This window comes from Simochromis diagramma, unplaced genomic scaffold (genome assembly GCF_900408965.1).
Source record: "Simochromis diagramma unplaced genomic scaffold, fSimDia1.1 OVJJ01000449.1, whole genome shotgun sequence".
NCBI classification, from domain to species: Eukaryota; Metazoa; Chordata; class Actinopteri; order Cichliformes; family Cichlidae; genus Simochromis; species Simochromis diagramma.
Window position 1 is genome coordinate 238,660 of NW_024387274.1, and position 17,451 is coordinate 256,110.

The 17,451-nt window shown below is 40.8% G+C and overlaps 2 protein-coding genes across 5 annotated transcripts; both read left to right on the forward strand.

The window, feature by feature from the left end:
* The first annotated feature begins 117 nt into the window (after window positions 1-117).
* On the forward strand, window positions 118-10,100 carry ppp1r10 (protein phosphatase 1, regulatory subunit 10). 4 transcript variants are annotated; one of them, XM_040002708.1, is made up of 19 exons: window positions 118-242; window positions 415-486; window positions 3,796-3,905; window positions 4,007-4,093; window positions 4,547-4,682; window positions 4,760-4,811; window positions 4,898-4,987; window positions 5,067-5,192; window positions 5,535-5,643; window positions 5,778-5,881; window positions 5,977-6,104; window positions 6,403-6,559; window positions 6,683-6,826; window positions 6,935-7,181; window positions 7,540-7,615; window positions 7,724-7,930; window positions 8,067-8,196; window positions 8,313-8,675; window positions 8,865-10,100. In XM_040002708.1, the coding sequence occupies exons 2-19, from the start codon at window positions 472-474 to the stop codon at window positions 9,023-9,025; spliced, it is 2,442 nt and encodes an 813-aa protein (XP_039858642.1). In that variant the 5' UTR covers window positions 118-242; window positions 415-471; the 3' UTR covers window positions 9,026-10,100. The 4 variants fall into 4 exon arrangements, with proteins under 4 accessions (XP_039858642.1, XP_039858644.1, XP_039858643.1 ...); XM_040002710.1 differs by having other exon boundaries at window positions 120-242; window positions 415-696; XM_040002709.1 differs by having other exon boundaries at window positions 205-696.
* A 4,421-nt stretch (window positions 10,101-14,521) lies between these two features.
* Window positions 14,522-16,587, forward strand: agr2 (anterior gradient 2). Its single transcript, XM_040002734.1, has 8 exons — window positions 14,522-14,650; window positions 14,924-15,048; window positions 15,137-15,200; window positions 15,288-15,340; window positions 15,518-15,594; window positions 15,750-15,813; window positions 16,150-16,233; window positions 16,342-16,587. The coding sequence occupies exons 2-8, from the start codon at window positions 14,937-14,939 to the stop codon at window positions 16,389-16,391; spliced, it is 504 nt and encodes a 167-aa protein (XP_039858668.1). The 5' UTR covers window positions 14,522-14,650; window positions 14,924-14,936; the 3' UTR covers window positions 16,392-16,587.
* Window positions 16,588-17,451: the final 864 nt, after the last annotated feature.

A 17,451-nucleotide genomic window follows, 5' to 3' on the forward strand; every position in this document is an offset into this window, starting at 1 on the left:
TTGTCTGATTCGAATTATACAAAAATTTAACGCATTAATGGCGATTACGAGGAGTAATTCAAAATTAGATTTCCAACAATGTGAGATGCGCCATATTGTCCTTGATTGGCAAAGAACGACCGTTATCCTCCATTTTGTTTCAACGAAAACGTAAAAAAAACGTTTCCGGTGACGTTAAAAACGTCACGTAGTATAAAAGGTAAATCCCTCCTACACGCGCTTATTCCTGGATTTGGTCAAAGGTAAGTCAAGTCAGAAAAACAGAGGGGCTTATTTTCGACGCATTGTTCAGCTGTTAATGCGAAATTGCTGCTGAGTGTATAAAACAAAACATTCAAGGACGTTGATGTTGATGATGGATGGGAATTTTGTAAACAAATGAAATTAAATGTGCGCTTTCTGTGTGTTTTTCAGGTATGAATTTGCTTTCCCGAAGACTGAGCCGTCGAGGACTTTGAACAACTCAAATTCATGTTTTTTCTTCAAGTAATGGACATTTGATTACTATTTTTGCCTCCAGTTTGTTCCTGAAGGAAAGGCTAGCATTTAGCTATCACAGCCCCACCCACAAGAAGTTTTTCAGTTGAAATTAAAACCATGAAGGTTGAAGACATAAAATTATTTAAATAGGATCTATAAGTGCCTTAAAAGCACACTATAATATTCCCGAGACGCTGAGGATCTATATTATCAATAGTAAGTTGATTTTGAAGTTGAATTGAAATTCCTCAAATGAAATTAGTCGTAGACAATAGGCTACCTAGCGGTAGCTGGCTAGCAGGCACCGTATGTTAGCTTGGTTCTTAGCAAATAATTTGAGCATAGACTTGTAGTATGAGCTCACACAGGAACGTGGACGGAAGCAAAATGCTCCGTTTCTTCGTGTGTGAGACGGAATTGAGTAATTATACAAATAAAGATATAACTGGAAAATTCGTAAAATAACCATAAGCAATCTGTTCATAAAGATTGCCGTAGGCACAGAAGGGAACTTTCCAGATCATGAAGCCGGACTTTTTGCCTGCCAGATTTTGTTTTGTAGGGGCTGATCCACGGAACGAACACCCACCGCAATCTATACATAAAGATTGCGTTAGTTTGAGGATTGTGGACATTTTGTGAAGCACTGTATGTGTGTGTGTGTATGCGTGTGTGTTTAAATGACGATAATTATAGCACAGGGAGTTCACGAAAAGCCTAAACCAGGTACTCGGCAATCTGAGGATAAAGATTGCAAGATGACCGGCGAACAAACAGGATTGACAAATATGGTGGACTAGTTGCGATTTGCTTTTTGTCCTCGGGACAGCTCCGAGGGCTAGCCGTGTTTTCCTCGGAACTACATTTGGAGTATTTGGCAAACGGCTGTGCAGATCAAGTATAGACTCATACGCCATCGCATTGTCTGACTTTGATACGCATATGGTGCTCGCTGTGTTATTCCATCAGTACTGTCTCCGCTGTGACAGCGATTGTTTGTGAAGGAGCTGGGTTGTCGCCGAAGTGGTTAACAGAGGGAGTGCTCTGATTAGCAGGCAGCCTCCTCCTCCCTCCCCTTCGTCAAGCAGCTGAGAGCAGGAGCAGGCCTGCCCTCTGCTGTGACAGATTTCAGGTTAAGAAGCAGCCTTTTATAGGCTGCTTCAGTTGCCCTTATATAACAGAGGGCGTTTTACACTGTTGCTCGATTTCTTCTGAGGCTTCTTGATTGAATATATTCAATTTGCCGTCTGTTGAGTAACCATGAACGATACAGTGACGATCTATTTGTTCCAAGCATAGAAAGCCATACATTTGTTTTACATAAGGTATTGGTGATGTGTAGTAACACCACAGTATGTCTATGCAAAACTGCTTCTCCTCCTGAACCAGGAACCAGGGTCATGTATAACCACTGATTGTGTGTATATGTGTAACAATTGTGACATTTACAGGATTTGAGTTATTTGCAGTGTTGTGGAGGTCTGAGACTATATAAAACTTCTACTACAACAGTTACGCGGGTAAGACCTAACTGATTCCTCACATCATGACATTTCCATAAATTGGCAAAATGTTTCATTACGAAATGCATTGAAAGAAAATAAAGTGCATGCTTATTATAAAGGTCAGTTCGAGCAGTTATATTATGAATCATTTGAGGGTTATTCAGATTAACACAATAATAATCTAAAACACTGAAGCATTCATATGTGCTTGAGTGTTCACTGTTTGTGTTTGGCTCATATTGCACTTTTCAAAGATGAAAAGTAAACACCCAACACCTTTAAACTTTACAGTCACTTTAATTTGTGACAGCTTCATGTGATGTTTAACAGGTGTTTCCATTTAAAATGTGTTGTTACTACAGAGAGTGCAGTGCCAATGTGCAAAAACTAACCTATAGGTGGCAGTAAGTGGTTAGACTTGTGCCTTCTGGCTGGGATAACTGTCAGTTATCTCATTAAAACAGAATAATCCAGTACAGAGAAACTGACACTATGATCACATGACCACAGGTGAAGATTAACAAACTAATGTCACAGTTTCCAAGCATTTCATTCTTCATACAGTTCTTTTTAATCATATTTTATTTTTTCGTTGAATATAATCTTTGTACCATTCACCTTTTCATTAGATGTCATAATTAATTAATGACAGTAGATTTTGTTTGTATAAAGTATTTGTTTGTTTTCTCTTTTTCTTACAAAGTTATATTTTTTGCACAAATGAATATGACTGTGATAGATGTATGTTATTAAAAACAAACACTGATAAGTCATATTCAGCATTACTTAAAAGTATTCTCTTTGGATATTTTGAACTATTTTATATAGCTGTGATACATAAGTGGAAATGTATGATGAAATAAGCATATGAAATCCAAGGTAAATAGATTTTCAATATTCTTTTTTATTTTAATAGTGAAATATTGAAATAAATAAAAACGATTAATGGCAGGTGTGAAGCTTTGTACATGAACTTTATAAATGTGCATAGTTGTCTGCGTTGCTCCTGCTTCTTTAATTGTAGCTTGAAATGGAATAAACAGGGTTTCCTCGCACACAAAATGAAAGCATTATGGCAATGTGCTGTCCTGCAAGTGAAAGTCCCAGAGAGCAGACCCCCTGTGGTACTGAAGAGCAAGTAGCAGTGACCCGGCCTGGTCACTACTTTACTGCAGTTGGTACTCCAAACACCTCAAGTACAAGACAGCACAGCACATATAACCTTTATGGCTATATGGCTGCAAGAAAATGCTACTGACTGTCTGTACTTGGTGATTTGTGTTTCAGATTGTGTTTCTACACACACACATATACACACACATTTAAATGATTTCTTAGATAGTTGGTCATAGAGGCCTCCTTTGGTGCAGTACAGTGGATATAATAGGGCCTTGTTGGCGTATGGTGGCACGTGTGTTCTTGGTGGAATGTCCTTGAACAGGTTGGTGCTGTCATCCTCTGAGCTGCTGTAGGACCGGTTTCAAAGTGGAATCTGAATGTGTTAGTGGTTGTTGGCTGACTCTGCTGTAACTTTGTTGTTCTGACACATTTTAAGGGATCTGATTAATACAGTTGTCAATGTGTGTCCCTGAGAAGCGCGCGTGTGTGTGGGGTGGGTGGTTGTAGTCTTAGTCAAAAGTCTAAAAGACAGTCTGGTTGGAATTCTGTTGGACGGTGCCCTGTTTTTCTATCTGGCAGACAAATAGCCCATGTGATACTTATTACAACAGATAAAGCATCTCCATATAACACAAATGTAATACAGCTGTGTGATGTAGATGAGTGTATTTAATATAGTATTGTGTTTTAGGGTATGGCAGGGGGACCAGTAGACCCAAGAGAGATTTTGAAAGGTGTGGAGGCTCTGCTGGGCAAGGATGGAGAGCTCCGCAGTCTGGAAGGAGTCCCAAAAGTGTTTAGGTAAAGAACTGAATTGAAATGTGAATATGCACTCACTGTGAACAACACCTTTAGTTCAGGACTTTAACTCAATGATTTCTAAACACCTTTTCCCAATGCAGCCTGATGAAAGCTTCAACTAAGATGGTCAGTAGATGTATGTACCTGAACATCCTGCTGCAGACGAAATCCCACGATGTTCTTAACAGGTATGCTGGAAATCACATTCTGTGGTCACGTTTCTATTCTGTTACTCTCATTCACCGGACTTGATAAAAGCATGACAGCTGTTAACTTTCAGTTCAAGTCACACTTTTTTTTTTTTTTGACTTCTTATATTTTTCATCCAAACACATCCAAGCACCCTGCCCTGAGGCGCCACCACGCGTGTCAATGTTTGCATATGTACTGTGTCAGCATACACATCCCTGTTTGTAGCATGAATAGAGCTGTGTGAAGTTGTTTTAGTACTTTCTGGAGTGTAGGTTTAAAATTGGGGTGGGAGGTTTATAGAACAATTGTGTGTTTGTGTAATTTACCCAACTGTTGTTTTTAATTATTTGTCCCAGTAAAATAGTGTTGTGGCAAAACCTGCTGGTTATTCAATTTCTGTCTATCCTTGCATGCCTTCTCTATAATTTGTTGTTCGCTCTTTCACTTAGGTTTATCAGAGTTGGTGGCTACAAGCTGCTTAATGCCTGGCTCACCTACTCCAAAACCACCAACAACTCTCCTCTACTTCAACTTATCCTGCTAACACTGCAGAAGTTACCCCTTAAAGTCGATCACCTAAAACAGGTATTTTTTATTGTTGTGTTTATAGTTGTAATCTATAGAGAAACAATAACATCTAACCTGCTTTTAATCTGTCCCAGAACAATACTGCCAAGTTGGTGAAGCAGCTGAGCAAGAGTGCGGAGACTGAGGGTGAGTTAGTTTTACATTAGAAATGAAACCTCTTAAATATAGGCAGCAGTGTATTTTCAATTTATTGTGTTGTCTTTTGTTTGTAGAATTGAGGAAATTGGCTGCTGTGCTTGTGGATGGCTGGATGGCTACAATCCGCTCCCAAAGTGTCTCAGGCAGTACCACCTCTCCTGCAGGTACAGATCTACTTTTCTTTTTGGCATCAAAGTATCCTGTAGGCATCAGATTTAAAGACTTTCTATATGTCTTTTATAGATAAGAAAAAGAAGAAAGAGGAGACTAAGGTGCCTGTGCGTGACATGAAGGAAAAAGGTGGAGATGAGGAGAAGAAGGACAAACCCAAAGCTCATGCACCCAGCCACACTAAGATTCGCTCCATAGGTAAAGGTGGAGAGCTGTTTGGCTCTTTCTCCAATAGTGTGTCTTGTCTGTCTCTTCGTCTTTCTTTGCCTCCCTCTGCTTTTGTCATTTCCCTCACCAACTTTGCCCCTCCTTGAGCCTGGCTCGCCTAAGGGAAACTTCCTGTTAAAAGGGAGTTTATTCTTACCACCGTTGCCAAATGATTGCTCATAAATGTCTGTGTTATTGTTGGGGTTCTTTCTAAAACTGGGTTTCCTTACAATATAAAGCACCTTAAGGGGACTGTTGTTCTGAAGTTGTAGTAAATAAATAAAATGGAATTGTTTAAGTTCTTTGTGAGCATCAGTGTTTTATGTTACTTAGGACTGGAAATCGGAGACCCTCCCAACCCAGCCCCTCCTAAGAAGACGCCAGCTGCCCCACAGCTGGGTAGCAAGTACAACATCAAGCCTCCAGTCCTCAAACGACACAGGTATTGCACCTCCACAACAGCCTGTTCTGTGAGCAAAGCATCATAGTCTTGTAGCTTTCTCACTGGTGCCCTCAGGTGGTACTAACACTGTAGTACTAACATTTTTCTTCTTGTGTTCATTTTTTCATCTACAGCTCTGGCTCAGGAGATGCTCCACCTCAGGAGAAAAAGTATAAACCTCTAAATACACCCTCCAATTCCGCCAAGGAGATCAAAGTCAAAATCATTCCCGCACAACGTGAGTTCACATATACCCACCGAAGAACTTTTGCTCTTAAATACAAGGACATGATGGTGACGTATCAGTAATCTTGTTTTCTTTTCTTCCTGCAGCAATGGAGTGCACTGGCTTCCTAGATGCTCTGAACTCTGCCCCAGTTCCCGGGATCAAGATCAAGAAAAAGAAACCCAGTGCTAACGCTACAGCTAGTACCAAGGTGGTCTCCCCCACAACTAACAAGGTAGTGATGAATCTCAGGACAGTCTGACCTCAGATTTTATTCAAGATTTTGTTTCCTTGTTGTTGTTGTTCTTAATTAATTTAGTAATTTTGTCATTTTTAAAATTATTGTTGTTTTATGTAAATGTCCCCAGAATTAGTCTGTTTTTGCTTGACAGAAAATTATAGACATTGTTTTGCTGTATTTCTGTTAATTTGTATAGAATTCTTTAGTCTGTTGTTGTGTGAGACACAGAAACTGTACAGAATCGTCGGTTTTTCTCACCAGATACTCACCACTGTTGCCTTGTCTCCTTTAGGCAAGCCCATTCGACAGCAAACCTGTATATTCTGCATCTTCTACAAAACCAGCATCTCCAGAAAGTGCTGCTTCCAGCACTCCTGCAGATGAAAACCAGGAACCTGAGCAGCCTGGGACCCCTGTTCCCTCTGAGGACCCAGAGCCCTCTGACAATGGTTAGTTCTTGAAGATGATGATGAGGATGATGATTTGTAATGAGCACATGTTGCCTCCAGGGTGTTTTCTTGTTTTGTTGGAAACGAGCATAAAATGTTTTCCTTGTTGGGTCTTGTTTACAGGCGAGAAACCAAATGCACTGGCAGAGCCACGTGGAGAAGAAGAAAGCTTGACCAAGAAAGGCAAGAAGAAGAAGACGGTTCACTGGGCTGAAGAGGAGCAGCTCAAACACTATTTTTACTTTGATCTGGACGAGACAGAAAGAGGTAAAGCTGGAGGGTTCAAATACCAAAGTGTTTGAGTTGACTTTTTACAGTTGGTCTGTAAATCATCAAAAAACAACAACTATTAATGCTATTATACTTAATTCACAGTCAATGTCAACAAAATTAAGGACTTCGGTGAGGCGGCAAAACGAGAGCTAATGATGGACCGGCAGACATTTGAAATGGCTCGTCGGCTTTCCCATGATACCATGGAAGAAAGAGTCCCCTGGACACCCCCAAGACCCCTGACGCTGGCTGGCAGTCTTGTTACTTCAGGTGCAAACAGCACAGAGAAACTCACCCAAAGAGACCGTGAAATGGGCATCCTGCAAGAGATCTTTCTCAGCAAAGAGAGGTAGGGCATATGTATCCGTGGTGGTTAGTAAGTGCATTTTTCCAGGATCAAGCTGTGCATTACAGATGCCAAAATGTAGAAGAAGACATTTCAACAGTATGTGTGCTGCTATGCCCTCAGTTGTGTGCCTGAGATTACAATTTCAAGCATCATTTACATACATTTCTTCATATTAGTAGCTTTGGTCTTGCTTAGTATGGGCATCCGCCATTGTTGTGGTCTGAGAGAAAATGAGGAAAAGCCACTTTAGGTCACTCTAAGAAACGAGTCTTACCATGTTCATACCAAAAAGTTAAATTGTCCTGTTATTAAAACCAGAATTTGGTGTTTACAGTTTTCTATCCTTTCTCATCATCAGTGTGCCTGACAGTCCACACGAACCAGATCCAGAGCCGTATGAACCCATGCCCCCCCGTCTCATCCCACTCGATGAGGTTGGCTCACTAAACACACACACTCTCTACAATTCTATTTCTTGTCATTTACATATTCTACATGTGTACTACCAGCCTACTAAGCTGTCAGTCTGATTTCCAATCCAGGACTCGTCAATGCAGGATGACGGCTACGTAGAACCTATGGACACGACGTCACAACCAGGCTCTGGCGAGAGCGCCAAGCTGCCGCCTGTCTTGGCCAATCTCATTGGTAACCTGAACAACAGTTCCCGCAGCCCACCAGCCTCCAACATTGTCAGCAGCACTGTGCCTCCCTCTGTCAATATACAGGAGCTGCTGTCATCCATAATGGTAAATATAGGACAATCATCACAAAGTAGCATCTTTTCTAATTATGGAAGTTTTTGTAAAATATCTCTGCACTTGGTTTAAGTTTTCTTTTTGTTGTTGCTGGCCAGTGTAACTAATGACAACTGTCTATCATCAGGGGCCCTCTGGTAACCAGTCTACTGAAGAATTGATAAAGCAACCAGACTTCTCAGATAAAATTAAACAGCTGCTGGGCTCCCTCCAGCAGACTCAGAATCAGAACCAGAACCAGAGTGGACCTCCACCAGGTGAATTAACTGAATTCATTTTCATCTTTAACTGTTAAATTAAATTGTTATATTAAATATGTTACCGTAGGGTCGTGTCCGTGTGTTTCTTACTTCTTCTTTTTCTTCCTCTGCAGTCAACCAGGGTCTGCTGGGACATGGTCCAGGCATGAACAGCATGAACACCATGCACATGCAGATGCCCATGAATGGTGGCTACCCGCCCAACAGTTCACCTGGTGGTCCTCGGTTTAACCACCCCCCGCCCCCTCACAACCACGGACCACCTTTCAGTGGCGGTGGAGGCCCACGCATGATGGGACCACCGCCAGGTCAGGGGAGAGGAGACGGCAACTACTGGGGAGATGACTCGATGAGAGGAGGGCCCCACAGAGGGGGGCACTTTCACCGAGGAGGCCGTGGTCGGGGAGGAGGAGACCCAGGATTTAGAGGCAGAGGGCGAGGAGGTCCCAGAGGAGGAGGACACAACAATATGAATGGTACCTTATTTTCAAGTCTTATTTTAAATGTGTTTGCAAAGTTTGCAGACTGTGCAGAAGCATTTAGAGTATGTTTCACTCAAATGTACTGAATACAAGTGTCATATAATAGTAACCAATTTGCTGCTCGCACCTTCTTTGTTTCACATACTTCACCCTTAAATCTATAATGCTGTTTTCTCCTGGCAGACATGTCCAAGAGGCCTGTTTGTCGTCACTTCATGATGAAAGGAAGCTGCAGGTATGAGGGCAGCTGTGCTTTCTACCACCCTGGTGTTAATGGACCACCACTGCCCCCCAAATACCCCGCTAACAACCAACATAATCAGCACCCACAGCATGGCCACTAGGTGATGTTGCCATCACCCTGGGAATAACTGAAAGACACTAGAGTAGCCGTTAACGGCGATCCAATTAATGCAGACGTCTGTCTTTAGACAATTATGGAAAGACCAGGATGATCTGTCCTGAACAGTAAGCTTGCTGCTGGTAACTGAAGAGTCTGTGACAGAACAAGAAGAGAGAAGACAAGAGATTGTAAATGAATGACTGGAAGGCTGTGAGATGATCACTGATGTGACTTTGTTTTTATCGTGTTCATTTTTAACAGTGAGATTGGGCTACCATGTGTCCCCACTACGTCTGAATTGCTGCAGCTTGGTGCCTGTCTGCTTTGTCACTTTCCAAATCATTAACAGAGTTGGCCAAATGAAAACGTCCAACTCAGCACACCACTTCGTTTCCTTCTTATAGTGTTGCTCTCTAGTTTTGTTGCACCATCAGTAAGATTTGTACAGAAGAATTGGAAATGTTTTCCCTTCCTGCATGAGACAAAACTTTAGAAAAACCAGCTGAACTTGGCTTCATCTATGATTTTTGAAAACTGGGCCTGTAAAGAAACATAACACTTAAACCGCCTGAGTTTGCCTACCCCTGAGAAAACTGCTGCTATGAACTCTGCTGATCTGAGTAGATCCTTTGCTTTGCTTTTGCTTTTCTCCAACAGCAGTGTGTCATATGTAAGCGCGTGGTGGGGCAATCACAACATGCTATGCTATTGTCAGAAGAGCCGCTGCCTGTCACCTCTGTACTCATCTAAATCCAGGAGGGGTTTGTGTTGTCAGTGTTAAAGATGGGACGATGAGTCCCTCTGTGGGTCGCCTATATTATGTGTTTTCTGTGAAAACAGTCATTTGTGTCTCTTGTGGGACTGTAAGAGGTTTTTTTGTTTGTTTTTGTTTTTTAACTTTTCACCCTCTACATTTTTTTTATATAAATTTGACAGTGTGCTTCAGGATCTTTTTTTGGTTTTGTTGTCATTTTTTTTTTTCGTGAAGGTATGAACTGTATGAATAAATTCATACAAATTCATTTTCAGTTGAATTCTTTTGTACACAGTGTATTAAATAAATGTTTAAATACTGAGCAAGTGTTGCTGTGTTTTCCCTTGAAGTGTGACTGATGTGAGCAACAAGCAGTTTGAGTGAAATGTGCGTCTGTACTGCACAGAATGATGAACAACACCTTGGGAATATTTGTCAGTTCAGGTGTTTCATTTTAAATCAGGAAAACACATCCTGTTCAGGCAGGTCTATCCTCTGTGCGTGTGGAGACAGCTGACGTCAGATCCGTGTTATCAGGGCAGGGCTGAGTGCATCTGGTGAGTGAAGTGTTACGAGGAGTGGCCTTTAACCCTGCCCTTTAGTGCAAATATTGACCGTGGTGTATAGACCACACAAAGATAGAAAGACATAGGAGTGAAAGGCAATAGAGGGAGCTGAAGTAAGGACACCTCATCACTAAGCTGCTTCCACATCCTGTTGCAAGAAACACAGAAACATTTATTTAGTGCTGTGTCAAGGAACAGAAGATTTCAACAGGAAATTGCAGTCAGGGTAAAAGCAAAGAAGAACACTAAATGAATGACGACCTCTCATGCAAGTGGAGTGTCACATAAAACAAAGCTGCAAAGCAGGAAAAGTGAATCAAAAGCTGAGTGACACTAAATCATAAGAGCAATGCTTTTGAGGACAGCTTTAGCTGATAATCCTAGAAAAGATGTTTGAGACAAAACACAGGGAAACGAGGTCACAGTTCTCAGAAATGTGCAACTTATAAATGAGTATGTGGGAGCTATCATAATTAAAGACAGTTGGTGAATTTGGATTTGCAATAGTGATTATTTTCTAAACACTAATGCAATGTTTCACTTTCTGAAGTATCTACAGATCTGTATGTTGGGTCTATATTTGGAAATGTGGTCTGTGGGCTCTACTTCCCTTCTTTCACTAAACTCACTTCCATGTATACTTTAATCAAGCCCTCTTTTTGTGTTATGTGACCAGGGTGGCTGTGGCTACAATGTAGCTGCCATCACCAGTGTGTGAATGTGTGGATGACTGGATGCTTTGGGGTCCTTAGGGACTAGTAAAGGCCATTTACCCTGCTTACCTGTGCCTGAGGTCCTTGACCTGTTTTTAACTTGCCACCAACCTCACCCAGCTCCAATTCTACTCTTCCTCCAGCATCCTCACTTTTCTCACCATTTCAACAACTGGTTCTCTTCACCACCCTGTGCAGAGCCCATGTGGCTTAGTTCAGGCCATCTGCCTTGTCAAAGCACTTTCTACACCATGTGTCATTTACAGATTTTCTTTTCTGTGCTTTCTGTCTAACCTTCATACTCTGATGGATGCACCAGAGAACAACTTGGGGTTAGTATCATGCCCGTATTTGGCATGCAGACTGGAGCAGCCAGGGATCGAACCGCCAACCTTCCGATCAGTAGATGATCTGAACTACCACCAGAGGCTGAGAACACTGACACTGATAAGCTTGTTTGCTTCTGGATTGGGTGTCATAGGTCACATCAGTGAAGCCAAAGCATAGCTGAAGTTGACATTCCTTTTCTAATTTCATCCCTGTTTGGCAATATTACTTTCCCATCACTACATACAACTCCAACAGTTTACGTTGTACTTACTTTGCAGCCACAGCAAGATTATTATGAACCAACCAATGGATTATTCATTTAACTGCATGCCTTAAAATTGTATGATTTAGCTGATCATTGCTATGATAATATACAAAGCGCAAAATAATCTGTCCCCAAAATGTATTCAGAGGTTGTTTGAAATTCAATAGACATGAGAAAAGGTGAGTTCAAAAAGCAGGGGTCAGACATTTAAAAAAGAGGTAATCTTCTAAATGAGGGAAACTTCTGGAATAGTGACGACAATGTATGTAAAAGTTAAAAAATGATTGTCAATTTTTGAGGCAAATCAATACAAAATGGAGGTATTTTCTCATATATTTCAGTTCTTCTCTCTATTTAATATTTATTCTTAATTAATAATTTTCTTTGGTCTTTGTTTTAGTGCAATCTCGTTAGATTGTTATTGTATGTTCAAAGGATAGTCGTTTGGACCTTTTCAGTCACTGATATGTGTTTTATCCCCTTTTAATTCAGTTCTTTGTTTTTCTTGTTGTCATTTTCAAAAACAAAATAAACAAAAAACAAGAAAATGTTAAAAATGACCAAAAGGGAAAAAAAAACAAAACTGTAGAAGACGTGGACAGAGAAATCAAATGGATAAAACCAGAACAAAGGTTTGAGTAGCCACCAAGGCCTTAAAATATCTGGCCGTTTAATATGTGGAAGGAATTTATATGTCTTCAGTATTTGTGTTGGGATCTAAGATGTGGAATTCTAACATTGTAGGTTATTTAACCCTCACGTCATCCTTTAACCTACAATATAAAAGCCCCATGAGGTGACTGCTGTCAGTACTATATTAATAAAAATGAATTGAATTTTATGAACTGAATATGTGGAATGTATTCTGTGGAAATAGGCCCTGTTCACTTCTGGCATTACATCTGTCTTTGGTGAGTTGATGCAACTGGAAAGCTCTAAACTAGCATCCATTTCAATGCAACAGATATGATGATATGTTCATGGTGGTTTAAATGGGAAACTGAGGATCTGGAGTTTTTAGATACTATGGCAAAAAGGCCATGATGATGATTATGAGGTTCAACTGGTCACAAAAAGAAATGTTAGTCTTTCTCACGTTGCCGGTTCAGGTCATGGACCTGAGGCACAGGGAAACAAGGAGTTACGGAAAAAGGTCGAATAACACGAAGACCCTCAGAGCGGCCAGAATGAGCCATTGTGTTAGTTCAATGGGTGAACTGGACAATGGAACTGGAGAGCTAAGCTGAGACAGATGCTGCAGGTCACGGTTAGCTGATGAGTCTCAGGTGTACAGGTGAGTTGGCTGAAGGAGCAGAAAAGGAGCACCACACCCAGACAGAAGAACACACACAACAAAGACTGACACAAAGTGCACCAGCAACAAGAGACACGAGGGGAAACAGGGAAAACGTCAATTTCCTTTTCTTAATCACACCAAAAGTTGATGTACGTTACTAATAAAATCTGTTTGGTCAGTTCCTGCATCATCTGTTGTTTTACCCCATTACAAGACAAATAAATAACTAAGTGTGTACGTGTACATGTTATCGTGCAATGATTACAATTGTCAGTGCAGCGGGTCAGTGGGTCCTGATTGAATAAAGAGCACATCCTGGTAGAAGAGGATCTTCACAAACCTGGAAACCCGTGAACTGTGTCTATTAATGACTTATGAATGTCATTAGCTTAGATAGAAACCATTTGTTTTAAGCTACACAAAAGCTGCTTGGATAAAAAGTTCCTGTGAGTGGAAAAGTTTTAGTATTCAATATTTTGACAAAAAACCAAATATGTCTGTTACTGGAAAATACAAATGCAAATTCAAATGTTCTCATATTATCTCATATCATATTATGATATGTTAGTGCCCATAAAGAAAAATGTTGCTCAACTCAAATGAATGTATTACTCTACTTCCTGGAACTGAGCAGAGGAGAGCAAGTGTGTGTGGACTGTTAGAAACTGCAGGCAGATCTGTGGTGAAAGGGCTGATTCAATCAGAGAGGTAGGATGGCTGGAGCCTGAACAAAGCTGCTATTGACAGCAGCTAGGTGACCATGAGACCCCCGCTGCAGTGCACAGGCGACGGCTGAGATGCTCTGAGATAAAAACCAGGCAGGATACAAACCTCTGTGCATCGTGAATTAGTTCTCGTCTGCTAACAAGTCCTAGTTTTGAAAAACTAAAGGCTCAGGTCATCATTTTGTTCATGCAAAGCATCATTCATGCTCTGCATGACTATAACAGCAGTGTACTTTGCAGCAAAGAGGATATCAAGTTGCTGCTTTGTGCTCTGAACCAATCACATGCAGACCAATCATCATTCAGTCTCTGATCGCTTTCCTACGTTTAATGCTGACTTGGCCATGGATCGAAGCCAAACAGCCCAACTCATCCTGATCACACCTGTGCAAAATGTGCATCAAACTAATTATTGCTGTAGTAGCCAAAGGAAACACTCAATTCAGTTTTTATTTAAATGCACCAAATTACGCCTTTATATTGTAAGGTAAAGACCCCACAACGATAACACAAACCGTGATTTGACAATAACTGAATACCTATATCGTCTAGAAAATTCAGATATTGCTTACTGACAAATATGGCTACATGAATATCTTTTTAAATCTTAATTTGTAAATGGTTTCTCTTATTGCTTTTCAAATTATGATTTAATATTATTTAAAAAGGTGCTGCTCCATCAAGTTCTCTTCTGGTTGACAAGGGTGTGTTGAGTCCCAACATAAAATGTTTAAATCATGATCTTACAACAGGATGTCTTTGTTCATACACACGGAAAATGCAAATTATCCACTTTCACTATGCAGTTGGTTGGCAAACAAACTTTTGCGTCACTCTGGCATTCCTGCACAGAGAAGTGGGGGAGGGAAGAAGGTGGGCTCTCAGCCAACAGGTACTTAAATACAGGACAGGTGAAGCTAGAGACAGTGCAAGTCCACGATCTGCCCACATTTTCTACCTGACTATTCGGGAACAGGTAAGCTAAAGAACTTGTCGCCATAGCTTTGTACCTTTTTGTGTGTGAATACTCTACTATGTGAAATAATTGCATGTCATACAAAAGTATCTGGATTTCTGTTAAAATAGTCTTCTCTATAAAAGTGTCTCTTCAGTTTTGCTTCCCTTTCTGTTACTGCAAGTTTTAACAGCTCATGTGCTGATCGAAGTGTGAACGCGGTTACTTTAGCAAAAAGGCTGATGCTTCTAAAACTGGTATGAATTTCTAGCTGGTTTGTGTTTGCTGTTACAGGAAAACTCTAAAGATGGTTAAATCAGCGCTGTCTGTGCTCTTGGTCCTGGTAGCCATTTCCTCTACCTTTGCTGCAAAATATATCCCCAAGAGTGGGAAGAGGGTCCCACAGACTCTGTCCAGAGGTATATGAGTCATTTCATTCACACATCAAGCCCAGTATTACTGAGGTAAAGGACGCACTTATCTCTAATGGTGTCTTTGTCTGTGCAGGATGGGGCGATCAGCTGATATGGGCTCAGACTTATGAGGAGGGTCTTTACTGGTCCAGGTCAAAGTAAGACATAGTTTCAAAATAAAAGTCCAAACTTTGACTTAACTCTAAAATTTGCTGAAGCTTATGATGGGCTGGTTGGTATTTTAGGAACAAGCCCCTGTTGGTCATCTTTCACCTTGAAGACTGCCCACACAGCCAGGGTGAGTAGCTGCTAGTGTTTCACTTATTAAGTTACTCACTGTGTTTGTTCGAGCGAGAAGTCTGTTCTGTTTGAAGACTGAGTGTGTGTTTGTTCATATGTGATGTCACCTTGGTCATCCTGGTGCTCTTCTCTACACACCCGAGTTATAAAACTTAAAGTCAATTTTCTCCCACAGCGCTGAAGAAAGTCTTCTCCGAGGATAACGAGGTCCAAAAAATCCTTGATGAGGACTTCATCGTCCTTAATCTGGTGGTAGGTTATAACACCTGACAAAATGAAGTATTTTAAAGTCTTTCAGTCTCTATTACATTTTAAGGCACACTTAACATGATTACATTTTGTGGTCCAGCACTGGCGCGTAGGTTTACGGTGCCTGTAAAAAAACTGTTCTTTTGCTTCTCCTACAGTATGAAACCACAGACAAACATCTGTCCCCTGATGGCCAGTATGTTCCCAGGCTCCTTTTTGTTGGTAAGAGCTTGAGATTAGGACATATCTTTTATATAGACTGGTAACTACTATTACATCTATCAGTGTGTTTTATTGCACTGAATCCTTTTAATGTTTCTCAAGGAAATGACATTAACTATAATTAGCTGTATTGTATATCAGTTACAACCATGTCTCCAAAATATTGGTGCTGTGGAAAATCCTCGCCCATCCTAACCTGTTGTGTAAATGAATATACTTCAGAGACAACAAATCAAATGTTAAAAATCTGATATTTTATAGTGAAATGTTATGAAATTATAGTTTGATGCACACAACTGGCGTTTTTTCACTTACCCAGCGCCAATTTCTCCACAGACCCCTCAATGACAGTGAGGGCTGACATCACTGGTCGCTACGCCAACCGCATGTATGCCTATGAACCAAGTGACATCAAACTCTGTAAGTGCTGCAGCCCATAAGCTGTGACGCGTACTCCTCACGATGCAGTTTTTGTCTGCTTGCATCCATTTACACTGTGTAATTAAACATTTCCTGTCTCTTCCTCAGTGGTTGGCAACATGCAGAAAGCTAAGAAGCTTCTGAAGTCTGAGCTGTGAGCACCAGGAAGACACACTGATGCTGATCCACAGCTGCTTTCTCCACAGTTTACATATGAGAAACAACGCACTGGAAAAATTCTTCTTTTCACCTTCACTTGAAATGTTTTCTCCCTGAATTCCTTCCTAATGCTTGTTATTATTACTGTACGACAGGAATATTGAGTAAATAAATGAAGCTGTTCTCACTGACAGATACTCTGCCTTCTTATTTGCCAGACTGTGTGGAATCAAATCTTTATGTTTAACCCATGTGTAATCATACTAACAACAAAATAATGAAATGACTGTTAACTTCAGTGCCTGCATCAGGTCTCCACTCACCCAGCTGTTAAATGTTTAACTTTTAAAGGCTGTGTGGGAGGGCTAGAAAAAAGCAGTTTTTACTGCATTCGGCCTGTATTGACCATAATGACCACTTTGTTATATGTATCTATCTCAAAAGGCCAAAAGGTGTTTATTTGTGCGGTCATTTTTCTCTTACACCACTATAGGAGGTTTTTTAAAATGTGATGGAAGTGCAGACTTTCACCTTTAATTATAGTAGATCAATAAAAGCGTGGCATTAAAAGTTTAATAGTTACAGACATTTTTGCCCACAACTTTCCCAGCATTTAGTTTGCACACTAACCAGAGTTTAGCGTGTTCAAGTTTATGACAGTGCAATCAGAAAAACACAAAATACAAATATGTACTTCTAGAGACGTGTCAGGAGACAGACTCTTGTCTCTGAAAAGAACACGCAAAGTTCACTTATGAACAACTGATAAGATTGTTGAATCAGACCAAAGTGGTAATATCTGACCGTAACACCCAGCACAGAGGCAGCCGTGGCCAAGGAGGCAGAGCACGTCTGCTAACCACAAGCTTGGTAGTATAAACCCCGCCTCCTCCAACCTGCATATCAAACTTTCCTCTGGCAGGATACTGAAGCTAAATGCATCAGTTGGAGTCTGTGAGTGTTAGGTTAGGCAGTTGTGAACTGGAAAGTGCTGGTACTTTCAATCAGTGGATTTGGGGTCAGTTAATGTTTCTGTCACAACTCTGATTCAGTGATGTG

Bases quoted from the DNA above. Each gene is read 5' to 3' on its own strand.
- agr2 (XM_040002734.1), top strand. From the start codon at position 14,937: ATGGTTAAATCAGCGCTGTCTGTGCTCTTGGTCCTGGTAGCCATTTCC. The intron at 15,049-15,136 runs GTATATGAGTCA...TTGTCTGTGCAG, and splicing joins CCCACAGACTCTGTCCAGAG to GATGGGGCGATCAGCTGATA. The intron at 15,341-15,517 runs GTGAGTAGCTGC...TTTCTCCCACAG, and splicing joins AGACTGCCCACACAGCCAGG to CGCTGAAGAAAGTCTTCTCC.
- ppp1r10 (XM_040002708.1), top strand. The intron at 7,616-7,723 runs GTTGGCTCACTA...TTTCCAATCCAG, and splicing joins GTCTCATCCCACTCGATGAG to GACTCGTCAATGCAGGATGA. The intron at 8,676-8,864 runs GTACCTTATTTT...TTCTCCTGGCAG, and splicing joins AGGACACAACAATATGAATG to ACATGTCCAAGAGGCCTGTT.